The sequence below is a fragment of the Uranotaenia lowii genome, unplaced genomic scaffold (assembly GCF_029784155.1).
Source record: "Uranotaenia lowii strain MFRU-FL unplaced genomic scaffold, ASM2978415v1 HiC_scaffold_739, whole genome shotgun sequence".
NCBI classification, from domain to species: domain Eukaryota; kingdom Metazoa; phylum Arthropoda; class Insecta; order Diptera; family Culicidae; genus Uranotaenia; species Uranotaenia lowii.
Window position 1 is genome coordinate 1 of NW_026598688.1, and position 13,163 is coordinate 13,163.

Here is a 13,163-nt window from a genome sequence, read left to right on the forward strand (position 1 = left end):
GGAGGATCATCACCAGCCCCTGTTGACGGTGAATGAACTGATGCACATTGCCTGCCAGCTGAAGATCAAGGGAAAAGCCAACTATGCCGAAACGATCTCGGAGGTGCTATCAAACTTGAACCTGGACCACCGCAGAAATGTTACGGCCGACAAACTCAGTGGAGGAGAACGGAAACGTCTATCGATCGCACTGGAAATGGTGGCCAATCCGTCGATTTTTTTCCTAGACGAGCCGACGAGCGGTCTGGATGAGGTGACCGCAGCTACCTGTGTGAGACTTTTCCGAGAACTTGCCAAACAGGGCCGCACGGTAGTGTGCACGATCCATCAACCATCGGCCAGTATTTTTGCCTTGTTCGATCACATCTACGTAATCGCCCGGGGGAATTGCGTGTACCAGGGCCATCCGAAGGCAGTGGTACCGTTCCTTGCCCACATGCACATAGACTGCCCCAGACACTACAATCCAGCTGATTTTCGTAAGTTACCTATATACATATATTGTCAACTAATTATAAGTGTCATTTATAACATCATTTTTACAGTCCAAGAATACATCGAAATTCAAATTTCTGTTCAACAATTGCGTTCTAAGATAATGAAGAACTGAAATGTGGATCTTTTCGTCCACATTTCAACAGAAGTAAGAACTGTACCGAAACGTCATTAGAAACTTTTAACACTAGTTAACTAAAAAATGCGTGAACTTTTTTCTGTGTGTATTTGACTGCCTCAAATTTGTATGAGAAATTTCAAGCTTGTGAAATGTTATGCGCTGCAGGTTTAAATTGATCCTAGGCCTAGTACAAGGTCTTATGTCAAATTTGGGGCAGATCGGATCACGGGAAGGGGTCGCTCAACGAGCCTGAAGTTTGTATTGGATTTTGAGACATTTTGTTCGGGAGAAACATGAAAAACCAGTTTTTCATCAATAAGTTTGGTTCTTGTCGGCCGATTTCTTAAGCCTAAATTATGAAAAATATTTCATCCGAAGACTGCATATCGATAAGAGTTAAGATAAAAAAGTTATTAGGCTTCAAAAATGGGCTCACTTTTTAAAGGATGGTATTCATCACTGTTAATGAGGCGTCAATATGTTCGACCGCCCCGAGTCATTAAAAGTGTAAATACCATCCTTAAAAAAGTTAGCCCATTTTTGAAGCCTAATAACTTTTTTATCTTTTCTCTTATCGATATGCAATCTTCGGATGAAATATTTTTTATACTTTAGGGGAACCAAAGTTATTGATGAAAAACTAAGTTTTCATGTTCCTCCCGAACAAAATGTCTCAAAATCCCATACAAACTTCAGGCTCGTTGAGCGACCTCTTTCTGTGATTCGATCTGGTCCAAATTTGGCATGAGACCTTGTACTAGGCCTAGGATCAATTTTAGTCTGCAGCGCATTTTATTTCACAGGTTTTGAATTTCCCATACAAATTTGGGGCAGTCTAATGTACATGTAACAAATTAGTCTACATTACGGATGATTAAATAAATAAATAAACAATAATTTCCCCGCTGGCATTGTAGGCACAATTTTCCCGTATGTTTGGATAACGTGCCGCTATTAAGCCTACCCCCATTCTGATACCTGAAGTCTGTTGAATTTCATTCCTTCGAGTAGCTTACCAAGGGTGTCCAGCAGACAAATGGGTCTGTGCGATGATGGATGCCCAGGGAGGCCCCAGGTTTCGGTAGTAACACCAACTTCGCCGTTTTCTACGAATTGGGAAAAGATTCCTCGTCGAGACACTTTCGTAGCACCACTCTGAAGGTATCCGGAATGGTCTGTACCGCTACCTTCAGCACTGCATTTGGGATTCCGTCCGGACCAGGGGCCTTATTCACCGCAAGTTTCTTGTCGTGGGCACCACATTGTACGGGGTAAGTGGCCACTGCGTCGGCCATGTTGCGGGAAAAGTTGTACAACGATCCCTTTCAGTTTTTCCGGACACTTTTCGGTCGGCGACCTTGGGCCACCGAATCTCGCCAATGCAACTCTATAGGCTTGGCCCCATGGGTTATCATCTACGCTCTAGCAAAACGCTCTTTAGCAGTTCTCTTTGCTTGTTTCAGTAGCTCGCTTAAGTGCCACCCTGACTACTCGGTAAACGGCACCTCTCGTTTCTCTATCGGCTTCATTTCTCGCCCGTTGAGCTCGTCATCTGGCTGTTAGGCAGCTAGTACGAAGCTCAGCAATTTCTGAGGTTCACCAGTAAGCTGGTCGTGGTCACCACTTCGGTGTATTTCTTCTGGGCATGGTCATGTCGCACACCGCTACCATCATTTTCGTCAGCTGCTCAGCATTATGGACCTGCGATGCTTCCTGCATGTTAAAAGCTTCGGTGCACACTTCTTTATCGAAAGCTTTGGTCTTCCATCTCCGCTCATGAACTGGCAGTTGCCTTACTGCCACCGGATTTCGGTCTACTATGCTGTAACGTATCGCCTGATGATCGCTAAGTGTATAATCGTCACAAATCTTCAGTTCATGTCAGTTTTTAATGATGGACTCGCAAAGCTGATATTTATCACTGACGTTCTGTCTGGTATTCCATGCTTGCGATAGGTGCTGATAGATCCAGTGTTGCACAGCTCAACTTCCAGTCTCGCGAAGGACTCTAGTAGACTGTGGCCCCTAGGTTTGTTGCACCTATTACCCCAGTTAACCGCCCAAGCGTTGAAGTGTCCTCCTATTACTACAGGGGACACCCCTGTCAGTTCGTGAGTGAGTTCATTCAACATTATGTTGCGCTCCCCGATCGTCCATATTGGTGCAGCGTAGCAGCTGCAGAAAAAGATGCCGTTTATTTTAGCAATCCCGAATCACATTTCCTTTCGCCTACCGTTTGCTCCAGCAGAAGCTGTGCAACCTCGCTATGGTTGAGGTTTAGCTGGATTACATCCTATTTTACTGGCTTTGCATGCATTTCGGTTGATTTTTGCAAACTCTAGCAAACTCTTCTTCAACTTCGTGACCGGCCGTTGCAGCTTCGTTGCATTTGTTTCGGTATCCTGGGTGCGGTTCTAAAGTGCCCCACTGATCACCCAACTCTTACACTCCCTACGCCAGTAGCGTGTTGGCCGCTGTTGGCGAGAGACGAATCGTCGCAATCTGCATTCCACCTTACACCTTTCTTAGTTTTATAGCTACTGATTCGTTGCTTCCTCGAGCTCCTCTTCAGTGGTAAACTCATCCAGGTCCTTGCATTCAATGGATGCGACTTGCGATAGCGCTAGGACAGTCGCCTAGGGTGCTTTCAACAAGCTCTTTGAAGTCGGCGCTCTCTACAGCCGGGTCTTTTTTTTTAGCTCGAAAAGCAGTTCGCGTTTTTGGGTGCTTCATAACGGCCTTTTTTTTTCGCGTACTCTTTTCTATTACGAACCATTCGCCAGCCTCCTGCACTGCTTTCTCCGTCGGCATCCTCGTAGTCTGTACCCCTCCTTTTCTGGAGGAATCGTTTATGACGGGAGAGTCGTGATCTCTTTTCACGGTTCTTCTCTTGTTAAATCCTGCAGATTGATTTCTTTTCTGGAATTTACTTTTACTTTTTTTTTCAAATTTGATTTGTATCTATTTTTTTATTGACTAGAAATATATACAACGCGCTTTCTTATCGAACAGCAAAGCTTCTTAAACATTCTTGTATAAGTTTCTACCTAATATAATATTGCTACGTACACCTTTTTTTCATCCCACAGTAATCGAGGTATGCGATAGTGAATCTCAAGAGGTGATTCCCGCTCTGGCAGAGGTCATCCAACATGGTAAAGCAATATGCTCGAAGGCGGTGGCCCCAGCAGCCGCCAGCAACAGCCAACAACAACAGCCCGGAAATACTGCCGAGGAGGAACCAAGCTCTCTGGAACCGGTGGACGAATTCGTCATCAAACCCCTCGTCACCTCCATGATTCTCGAGCAGCAGCGGCCCCGGGTATCGACCCTGGTTCAGAAGATGAAGCAAATCACCCGCTTTTTCCACAGCCCCCATGCCGTGTCCGGATTCGTGCAGTTCTGTGTGCTGTTCCGGTTGATGTGGACCAAAATCATGCGAAACCGTATAGTTCTTCGGATACAGCTATTCCACCATGTGCTGTGTGCTTTAATTTTCGGTACAGAGTTTCTAGTTTTTTGTTTCGATCAAAATGCTAAAATTTTGTTTTTCATTTTGTTATAGGACTGATATTCTTGAATGCTGCCAACGATGGGTCACGGATGTTTGACCAGCTTAAATTCTGTCTAGGGTTTTGTTTCTTTTTCTGCTACACACAAGTGATGGTCCCTATATTGAGCTGTGAGTACTACTCGTAGTTTATTGATATAATTAGCCTTAAATAAGAATGAACTATTGATTACATAACGAATATGTTTTTGTTCCTACAGATCCACGCGAGGTTAAGCTGGTAAAGAAAGAGTGCTTCAATCGGTGGTATGGACTATTCCCGTACTACCTGGCGTTGACTCTATCCCGGCTTCCGATACAAGTCGGCCTGAACATGATCTTCACTATCATCGTCTACTGGTTAGCGGGTTTACCTGCCGAGCTGTTCCGTTATACTTTATTCACGCTGGTTGGAATGATCGTTTCATTCTGTGCCGAGGGTTTTGGACTGATGATCGGAGCTACCTTCAACGTGATGGTGAGTTTGTGGTTTTTTTCACTCTTTTTTCAAATTGTTAATTTTATTTTTGTTCTATTCCCAACAGAATGGATCTGCCATTGGACCACTGACAATTGCACCTTTTTTGGGACTGGCGATCTACGGTTTCGATTTTGCAGCCTCAATTCCTACCATCATGCAGTGGTTGATGAGAATATCTTTCATTCGTGGTGGAGTGGTTTCGGTCGTTTTAGTAGTGTTCGGATACAACCGGCAACGATTGGAATGCAGCGAAATGTACTGCCATTTTGATGATCCCAAGGTCCTTCTGCGATACGTCCGAATAGACAACACGACGCTTCTGTTCGAGTTGGGGATTCTCATCTCGATGACGTTGTTCTACCGATTACTTTGCTACCTTAGCTTGCGGAGAAGATTTTACAAATAAATTTGTGATGGGAACTTGAGACCAACTGACAAACTTTAAAATGTGATCATCATTTAGATAACTCTTGTAGGGAAAAGTTTTAACAGTTTTAGACTTGGGTAGATAGGAATAGCAATATTTATACATTCCAGTGGTTGAAATAGTTTAGCAAACCAGTGAGCCAACTTTTCAGTTTAACGAAATGTTAAGTGATATCTCTTTTAATAAAACAGCAAAACACAACCTTCTGTGCTCAAAATAGTTTTTGTACTTATACAAAAATGATACAAATTCAGCAACTGAAAGTATAATAAAATATATTAAATATACAATCATAATTTCAATACGAGGATTATTATTTCCGAGCCATTTTTTCCTTTCGTTTTTTTATGTGTTTCTTCACTTTTGTTTTCCGTTTTTCTGCCTTTTCATCTTTCACTGCTTTTTTGCGTGCCTTGCGCTCCTCTGCCGTTTCGTTTTTACCTCGGATGGTTTTGCCGGAATTGGGTTTATCGTCACCATTTTCGCTGTCATCGTCGTCGCTGGAGCTTCCATCATCACTGGCTTCGGATGAAGAGGGATTTACTTGAACTGGACAAAAGAAATGCATGATTTTTTTTTGCTGTCATTATTGACATTTGAATAAGATTCTTCCTCACTTAGAATGATCTCTGAACTTTCATAAGCTTTAGAAACTTAAGTTATCAGTTCCTATCAAACAAGACGGCAAGAGAAGAATTTGGTATTTGTTCCGGCCTTATTAAAAAAAAACGAATGTAAAACTTTATAGCTTTGAGAAAAGAAACAGAACTCATCTTTTTTTAAGAAATTTTGAATTTCACCACTTTTTCGGGAAACACAAATCACTTTTTTTTAGCCCGGTTGTGCAGTTCAATGTGCATACATATGCATCAAATACTGCTAAATTACCGTATCACGTTTTGAGGGCAGCGGAGGATCATGATTATGCTTAAATTGGCCTAAAATAAGCCGTGAATTTTAGGCAACTATTCATCCAAAAACTTTGAAAACAATCAAATGGCAAATGAAAAAGTGAGAATGTTTAGTGTGTAGCAAAGGAAAAGATTTTCCTTGAATCTCATATTGGATCATTGAGTGACGAAATGATAGTGCACAAAGATAAATGACAAGACAATAAAGCCAGTTCTACTTACCTCTATCGTTTTCTAGCAGCACTTGTGGGGTGTCAGCTACGTTCAAACTCGAATCTAATCCGGCTATCGTTTTGTATACCAGCTCTTCCTTGTTGCCTTTTCCGAAAATGTCCCGCTCAACGTCGTACACATCGTGCAAAGTTTTGGGAATGAAAATCTGCTTAAACACTTCCTCTTCTAACTTTTGCTGTTCGGTGAACTCGTCGAAGCTACGATTCGAAATTTTGTCTGAAATTGTTTCGAGACAATCCTCCATATTGGCTTCGGTGATTGTAGCATCGGTTATGAAATCAAACAATTCTTTAACCGTCATCGTGGATACTTCTTTCTTGCGGAAAAAGTCCGTTATGTTTGTGCAGTCCTTGCGTAGGAACTCCAATGCGTGCGGATGTTCGTGCTCGACCGACTGACTAACGTCAATGATAACAATTTTACCATCGTGATAAAGTATGTTGAACTCTGACAAATCTGCGTGCACCAGTTTACATTTGTTGTACATTGTCCACATCATTTCAACTGCGTCCCGATACAACTCGCGAGCTTTGGAACCGCTGATGTCCACATCCTTCAGCTTAGGAGCTGGCCAACCGTCCTTTCCGATGAATTCCATAACCTGAATTGGATAGAAATCTATGAAAAAGGATCCGTAAAAGTATAACTTAAAAATATATCTAATACCAATACGTGACTACGCAACAAAATCGGTTCCGGCACTGGTAGGTTGCATTTTTTCATGCGAACCAGATTACGCATTTCTTTCTCGGCCCATGTGCGAACCATTTTACGGGGATTGTGCTTGCAATATCCATGACGGAACCGAAACTCGCCAGTTACATACTTATCCCGATCCTTGAAGATCAGTATGGATGTTTTGAAAATCTTTATAGCGTAATCCATTCCGGTTTTTGCAGTAGCATGATACACGTTCGCTTCCTTGCCGGTGGAAATGCATCCGTTAATCTCACTGATCATATCTCTGTTCAGTAATTTGAACAAAATCATCCTCGTTCTCGGGTCCATGACCTGTTCAGCCGTTGCTCGGTCCTGTTTGTCCTTACTACGAAGACGATCAGTGTCAGCTTTTCGTTGCGTTTCGATCAGAGTGTTCCGTGCATGATTCGGCAACTTCGCCGGTCCTTCATATTTTTCCACATTGATTTTGTTGGTAAACTTTTTGAACAAAATATCTGCCGGTTGAAAATTGGCCACCTTCTGGCTCCCCGATTGAAGATTTGAGTGAGACGACTGCTGCATGTTTACTACCTGATTTTTGCGAACATTATCCACATCAAACCCGTAAAGTTCTCCATCGCTGTCGCTGAAATACTCGTCTTCCTCACAATCGCTTCCGTTGGCCGCTTCGTATCTGGAACCACCGAAAAGTGCATCGGCGATTTCAACTTCTACTTTGTGAACTGGAACTTTTTCTTCTGGAAGGTCACTATCGCCTTCACCGATCGTTGGTTTTTTTAGCTCAACCATGTTGAGTCTGCTGGAAACATCTTCTATTGCATCATCGTATCGGCTCATTTTGCACAACCGATTATGTAACTTTTAACTGACGATAACTTCAAATTTCAGCACAAAAATCTATTAAAATTTTAAAATCACATAAATTACACGCGGTCGTCGACGTGCTGCGCGAACGTTTTTCGTGTTTTCCAACCTTTTTGTTTACATTTCCTCGTTCGTATATTCTAGTACTACCAGGAATTAGGTCTGTTCAATGGCTTTGACTGGTTTCTGAAAGCTAATGATATATCAATATAAAATTAAAACTTATATTTTTAGATATTTTAAGGAAATATCATCAAGAAGCTAACTTCATACTACTGAATCGTTCTATTAGTATGATATTTTATCAGAAAAAACACAATTAGTACTCATAATTGATTAAAATGTTGGAACCGTTAAAAGCGCTATTGCAAGGTTTCCCCGGTGTTATTACTCTTACATCATCATGATGGCATCATGATGCATCATCATCAAGATCATCAGTGTTTTCCACCCATCAATATTTTTGTTGTTTTATAAAAATGTGGAGCTGAGTAAAGTTTTGGTGGAAGTTTTTCCGCGATTTATGATGCAATACGTGCAAGTTAAAGTAATTGGACATTAATCAGTTAATCGTTATACATTACTCGATGTTCGTCCTAGCGGAACTGCGTGATACCGTGCGTATCACTCCCGATTTGTTTAATTTAAAGTTGCCGGAAGCCATCAAAGATGAAATCAACAGGAAGCTAGCTAATAAGGTAACACCATTAACTATTTGATCTTACTCATATTAATCCTTGTTTAACATTTTAGGTTTTGTTGAACGTGGGTCTTTGCATCGCCTTGAAAGATATAGTTAGACTCGGGGACTCAATAATCCTACCGGGCGACGGTGCATCCCACACAGAGGTCAACTTCCGGTATATTGTTTTCCGGCCGATGGTTGGCGATGAAATAACGGGAAAGATCCGTAGCTGCAGTCGAGAAGGAGTTCACATCACGTTGGGCTTCTTCGATGACATTCTTATTCCACCATCGGCTCTGCAACATCCGTCTCGTTTCGAGGAAGCAGAACAGGCCTGGGTGTGGGAGTATCCGCTGGAAGACGGAAAGAAACATGACCTCTATATGGACATAGGCGAAAATATTAAATTCCGGGTTTCTGGAGAAGTATTTGAAGAGAGTTCTCCAATTGGACCTCCGGACCAGGAAGTCGCCAGCACCAGTACCTCAAAGGCCGATGCTAAAACTCCGTACCGGATTATTGCGGCCATTAACGAATCGGGGCTAGGCTTATTATCTTGGTGGGCATCTCAGACACAAGGGGATGAAGATGGAGAAGAAGAACAGGAAGCAGAAGAGGATGGTGAAGAAATGGAGGAAGAGGACGAATAAAACTAAAATACGTTTATAAAATTAAAGGGTTTAAATGTTTTTTCCGAGACAAATTTATCACAAATCTACTTTTCTTTTCTCTCTTTGTTCTTTGAATTGTTAAAATGTGAAAATAAGAAAATTGTGGCGGTGAAAATCTGGAGAATCGAAACTAAAACGAAAACGAAAGAGGTTTTGAACACTGCAGTGAGACCAGTTTAAAATTCATCTTTTAACTACTCCCCATCGATTCAACCATGTTACAAAACTAATCTGAATCTGAAATCTGAACCTGCAATCTGAATCTGAAATCGGAATCTGAAATCTGAATCTGAATCTGAAATCTGAAATCTGAAATCTGAATCTGAAATCTGAATCTGAATCTGAAATCTGAATCTGCAATCTGAATCTGAAATCTGAATCTGAATCCTATAAGTTATACAAATAAAAATCAAAATTTTGATTTTTTCAGAGCTAAAAAATCGAACTGTCCGCTCTTTGAGGTACCCCTAAATAAAGTCTGATTGAGCTTTAAATAATTTGATGCAATTGTATAATTTTCCTCAAAATTAATAACTTTCAATGAAAATAATAGTTCGCATTTAATCCGTACTAATGTCGCTCAGTCGTACTGATTGCAACCAACTGTAGCATAAACTTAAGTTACTTGTTTTAATTTAATATTAATTTAAATTGTATGTTATTTTGATACAACTCCACGCGTTTTGATTTTCTCCAAAAGTTTTTGACTAGCCTAATTGAAGAATTAAAGAGCAGGAAATTTCAGTTCTCTATTGGTGATTTGCAACAAAACTTTTTGACATGCAGCGACAACTACTTCTTACTTTCGGAACCAACAAAAGGGTGATGATGGCTGTTTTTTAACACGCTAGTTAATACGATTTGTTTTCAAAATTATTTGTTTTACAAACTGTATTATTAATGGCAATAACAATAGTTGTATAGGGTTTGAAAATCTTTAATTTACTTATCTAAATGATTTTTGACTAACCAAACACAATTTTTAACGATTTTTCAGAAAAAATATATTCTTCATACTTTACATTTGAACCGAGAAGAAGTTATTATTAAAGGGTGAGTATTATGAGTTTGCGAAACTCAGTTGATTCATAACATTTCGTATCTCCTTAATTTTGACTAGTACTTGCAAAGCCAAAACAGAGAAATGTTATTAAATTATTCCTTATTTATTTTAAAAGGTTTTGAAATAAACGGATCTACGGAAAGATGAAAACTTTAATTTGAAGGAAATCGTGTGCTAAAAAATCAGTTAGGGGTGTTTCAAATTGAGTTTGCTCTCAACCTTTGTTATTAATAAATTGGTAGATACAAATGGAATAAATTCCTTTATTTTAATTCTGTATTTAAGGGGGGGGGGGGTAGGGTCTAACGGGTAAAAAATAACCACCATTTTCACGATTTTTTTCTAGAGCTATGGTTCAAACAAATGTATTCAAATTTTTTGCATTATATAAAGCATTGTTAAAAGAACATTAAATTTAGAATTTTAGTAATTTTTTCGTAGAAAAATATTGAAAAATGAGCCGGTGGCGGAGCATTTTCGAGGATGCCTTTTAGAAAACAGGATTTGCGGTGGACACTGTATCTCAGCACAGAATCATCTGAAATCAAAAAATCAGAGCAAAATATTTTTAATAGATGTTTTTCTGGACCCCAACGTTTTTATTTTACTTAAAAAAAATTTTATGAAATTTTTGTGGCTGTTTGAAGTAAAAACTACGATTTTTCACAAAAAAATCCGCCATTTTTTATCAGTAAAATCTCCCCAAAGTAAAAAAATAAAAAAAGAAAAACGTTGGGGTCTGGTATTTTATATGTAGAAAACATGTTCCAAATTTGAAAAGAATCGGATAAGTAGTTTTCAAATGACGATGTCCACGGACTTTAAAAATGTGCTTTCGAGAAAAACGCGTTTGAAGTTTCTGCTATTGCTTTCTTGCAGTATTAGATTGGAGGAGATAAAGGCCTATAATTTCTACAGTTTTGCTTCAATTGACTTGAAAATTTGACACAACATTCTTGAAATGTTTTACAATAAGAAAATAAAAAAATAAAAAAATCGATTTTTTGAAAGTGTTAGACCCTACCCCCCCCCTTAAGTAAATTGCTTCTAGTCACATTTGTTCACATTAGAATTTCTCCAGAATATCTATATGTATTTTCAATACTGCCTTTCACCACCCCAGGAAGGTTTCTCGTTTCATGAATCTGATGAGGCTCATATCGTACCGGAGCTCTTCTGTTCCACTAATTGTTGTATGAGTTTGATAATGTCCAGCTCTGGATTGAAAGATCAATAGATCTGATAAATTTCTTGTGTATTTTCCTAGTTTTTCCGAGTTCAAGTGTTTACGAAAACGTTATTGAAACGAAGTTCTCGATCTTGGGTTCCTCTACAAGACGTTACGAGGGATGGGGATGTTCTATGGCAAGTGAATTTGGTTTCGGTTCGGCATTATATTTTCAACTTCTCCATTCTCTCATGGATCGATTTTCAATTCGTTAAAAAAGGAACTGGATAAGCTCTGTTTGTTTGTTTCTGGTTGATTTTTTTTCCGGAGAACAAAATTTAACTGAAATTGAATCATGGACGGACTTGAAAAATAAGAATGATTACGTTATCCACTTTTTCTTACCATATTCCTGAGCCTCTTCATGATAATAACACAATTAGCACCGAAACTTTTAAATTTCCTTCAATGTTTTCCAAAAATACTACGTGTTTTGACACTTGAATTCGTAACATCATCATTTTGATCGCAGTGCCCTCTGAGCGTCATTTCGAGCTGCAAATCGCCAAAATTAGCAGAGGCAACATAGTTACCAACGAGTTTTGCCCTAACTTCTGTCGTTGTATTCGTTTATTGATTCAGCAGAAGTCCACCAGGCGGTTGCAATCCGTAGAAGTTGGCAGTGTTGGGGATAAGCTTGAAGGTGAGTACAGCAACCGTATATTTGCATCGTCCCGTGTGCCGATTTTGTTTGTTTATTAGAAAAAAGTTTACCCCTGAGTTAGTAAAGAAAACGAAAACAGTAACAGAAAGTCGTTATAACATAGGATACCCTTTCTTAAAAAAAAGTCTATCATCCTCAGTATTGACGACTTTAACATCTGGTTTTCAAAATGCTATTCAAACTTCCTTTGAACCATCTTACGTATGAGCCTTTAGACGCAACTGGTGGCTCCAGAGAGCAAGTTCTTTCATACCCTGCGAAATTGAGACATACTCACCTTATTCTTTAACTTCAAGGGAAATTTTCACATTACTATTACAATCACAAACGTCAGTCATTTTTTTTAATACAGATTCTTTATTCATGTAAAAGATGCTTTGACTCGGGGGACTCATCAGAGGAGGAAACATGTTTGGTGCGCTTGCAATTTTTTTAGTAGGTATAGGTATAATTTTCCTTTCTTACGAGGGGTGGTTTGGGTTCAGCCTATGGGTTAAGCTTCCTAGGATTATTATTGGTAGTTCTAAACCCAAGCAACATTTTGAATGCTTGAGGGTTTTAAAAGAAAAAGGGAAGGTTTTTTAGAAGAATTGAACAAGAATTGATGGTTCTGAAGCGATTTTTTACAAGACCGTTATATAAATTATCTGTAAGATAGCTACAAAGCAACTACACAACCTTTTGATAAAACCCTGCCATTTTCCAAGATTAATTTTATCCCCCTTTTATATATGAGTTTTAAAGACCGCTTTAAAGCAATTTTCAAGTCTCCAGGATTAGTACTCTTGAATAAGTCAGAAATGCTCTGAATAAAACCACAGAAATGTCAAAAACTGTCAAAAAAACAAAAAAAAAACAACTCGAAAAAAGAAAAAATAATATCTGAATTTTCTCAAGTAAACACACTACTGGATGTTCCTCTACTTTCAATAGCAAAAGGTGATTTTTTTGATTGAGATTCGATTAAGAAAAATAAAATGTTTAACTTATTTATTCTCTTCTTAAAATTTATAGATGAGCCTGGAAGAACCTTCAGTTCGCTTCTTTGAGCAGAAGCTCGAAAACAACTCCCAGGATATGCGCTGTAC

The 13,163-nt window shown here is 39.3% G+C and overlaps 3 protein-coding genes across 3 annotated transcripts; 2 read left to right on the forward strand and 1 right to left on the reverse strand.

The window, feature by feature from the left end:
* Positions 1–4: 4 nt before the first annotated feature.
* Positions 5–5,357, forward strand: LOC129760714 (ATP-binding cassette subfamily G member 4; the record flags this gene model as incomplete). Its single annotated transcript, XM_055758374.1, has 5 exons — positions 5–479; positions 3,706–4,116; positions 4,182–4,298; positions 4,388–4,644; positions 4,712–5,357. Coding segments are annotated over 5 exons (1,602 nt in total), but the record flags the coding sequence as incomplete, so codon positions are not given.
* Positions 5,284–7,908, reverse strand: LOC129760716 (serine/threonine-protein kinase RIO1). Its single transcript, XM_055758376.1, has 3 exons — positions 6,886–7,908; positions 6,208–6,820; positions 5,284–5,623 (listed from the first exon to the last, which is right to left on the reverse strand). Exons 1-3 carry the CDS (start codon positions 7,735–7,737, stop codon positions 5,388–5,390), a joined length of 1,701 nt encoding a protein of 566 aa, XP_055614351.1. The 5' UTR covers positions 7,738–7,908; the 3' UTR covers positions 5,284–5,387.
* A 282-nt stretch (positions 7,909–8,190) lies between these two features.
* LOC129760715 (DNA-directed RNA polymerase III subunit RPC8) lies at positions 8,191–9,107 on the forward strand. The gene is made up of 2 exons (XM_055758375.1): positions 8,191–8,462; positions 8,518–9,107. The coding sequence occupies exons 1-2, from the start codon at positions 8,352–8,354 to the stop codon at positions 9,097–9,099; spliced, it is 693 nt and encodes a 230-aa protein (XP_055614350.1). The 5' UTR covers positions 8,191–8,351; the 3' UTR covers positions 9,100–9,107.
* Positions 9,108–13,163: the final 4,056 nt, after the last annotated feature.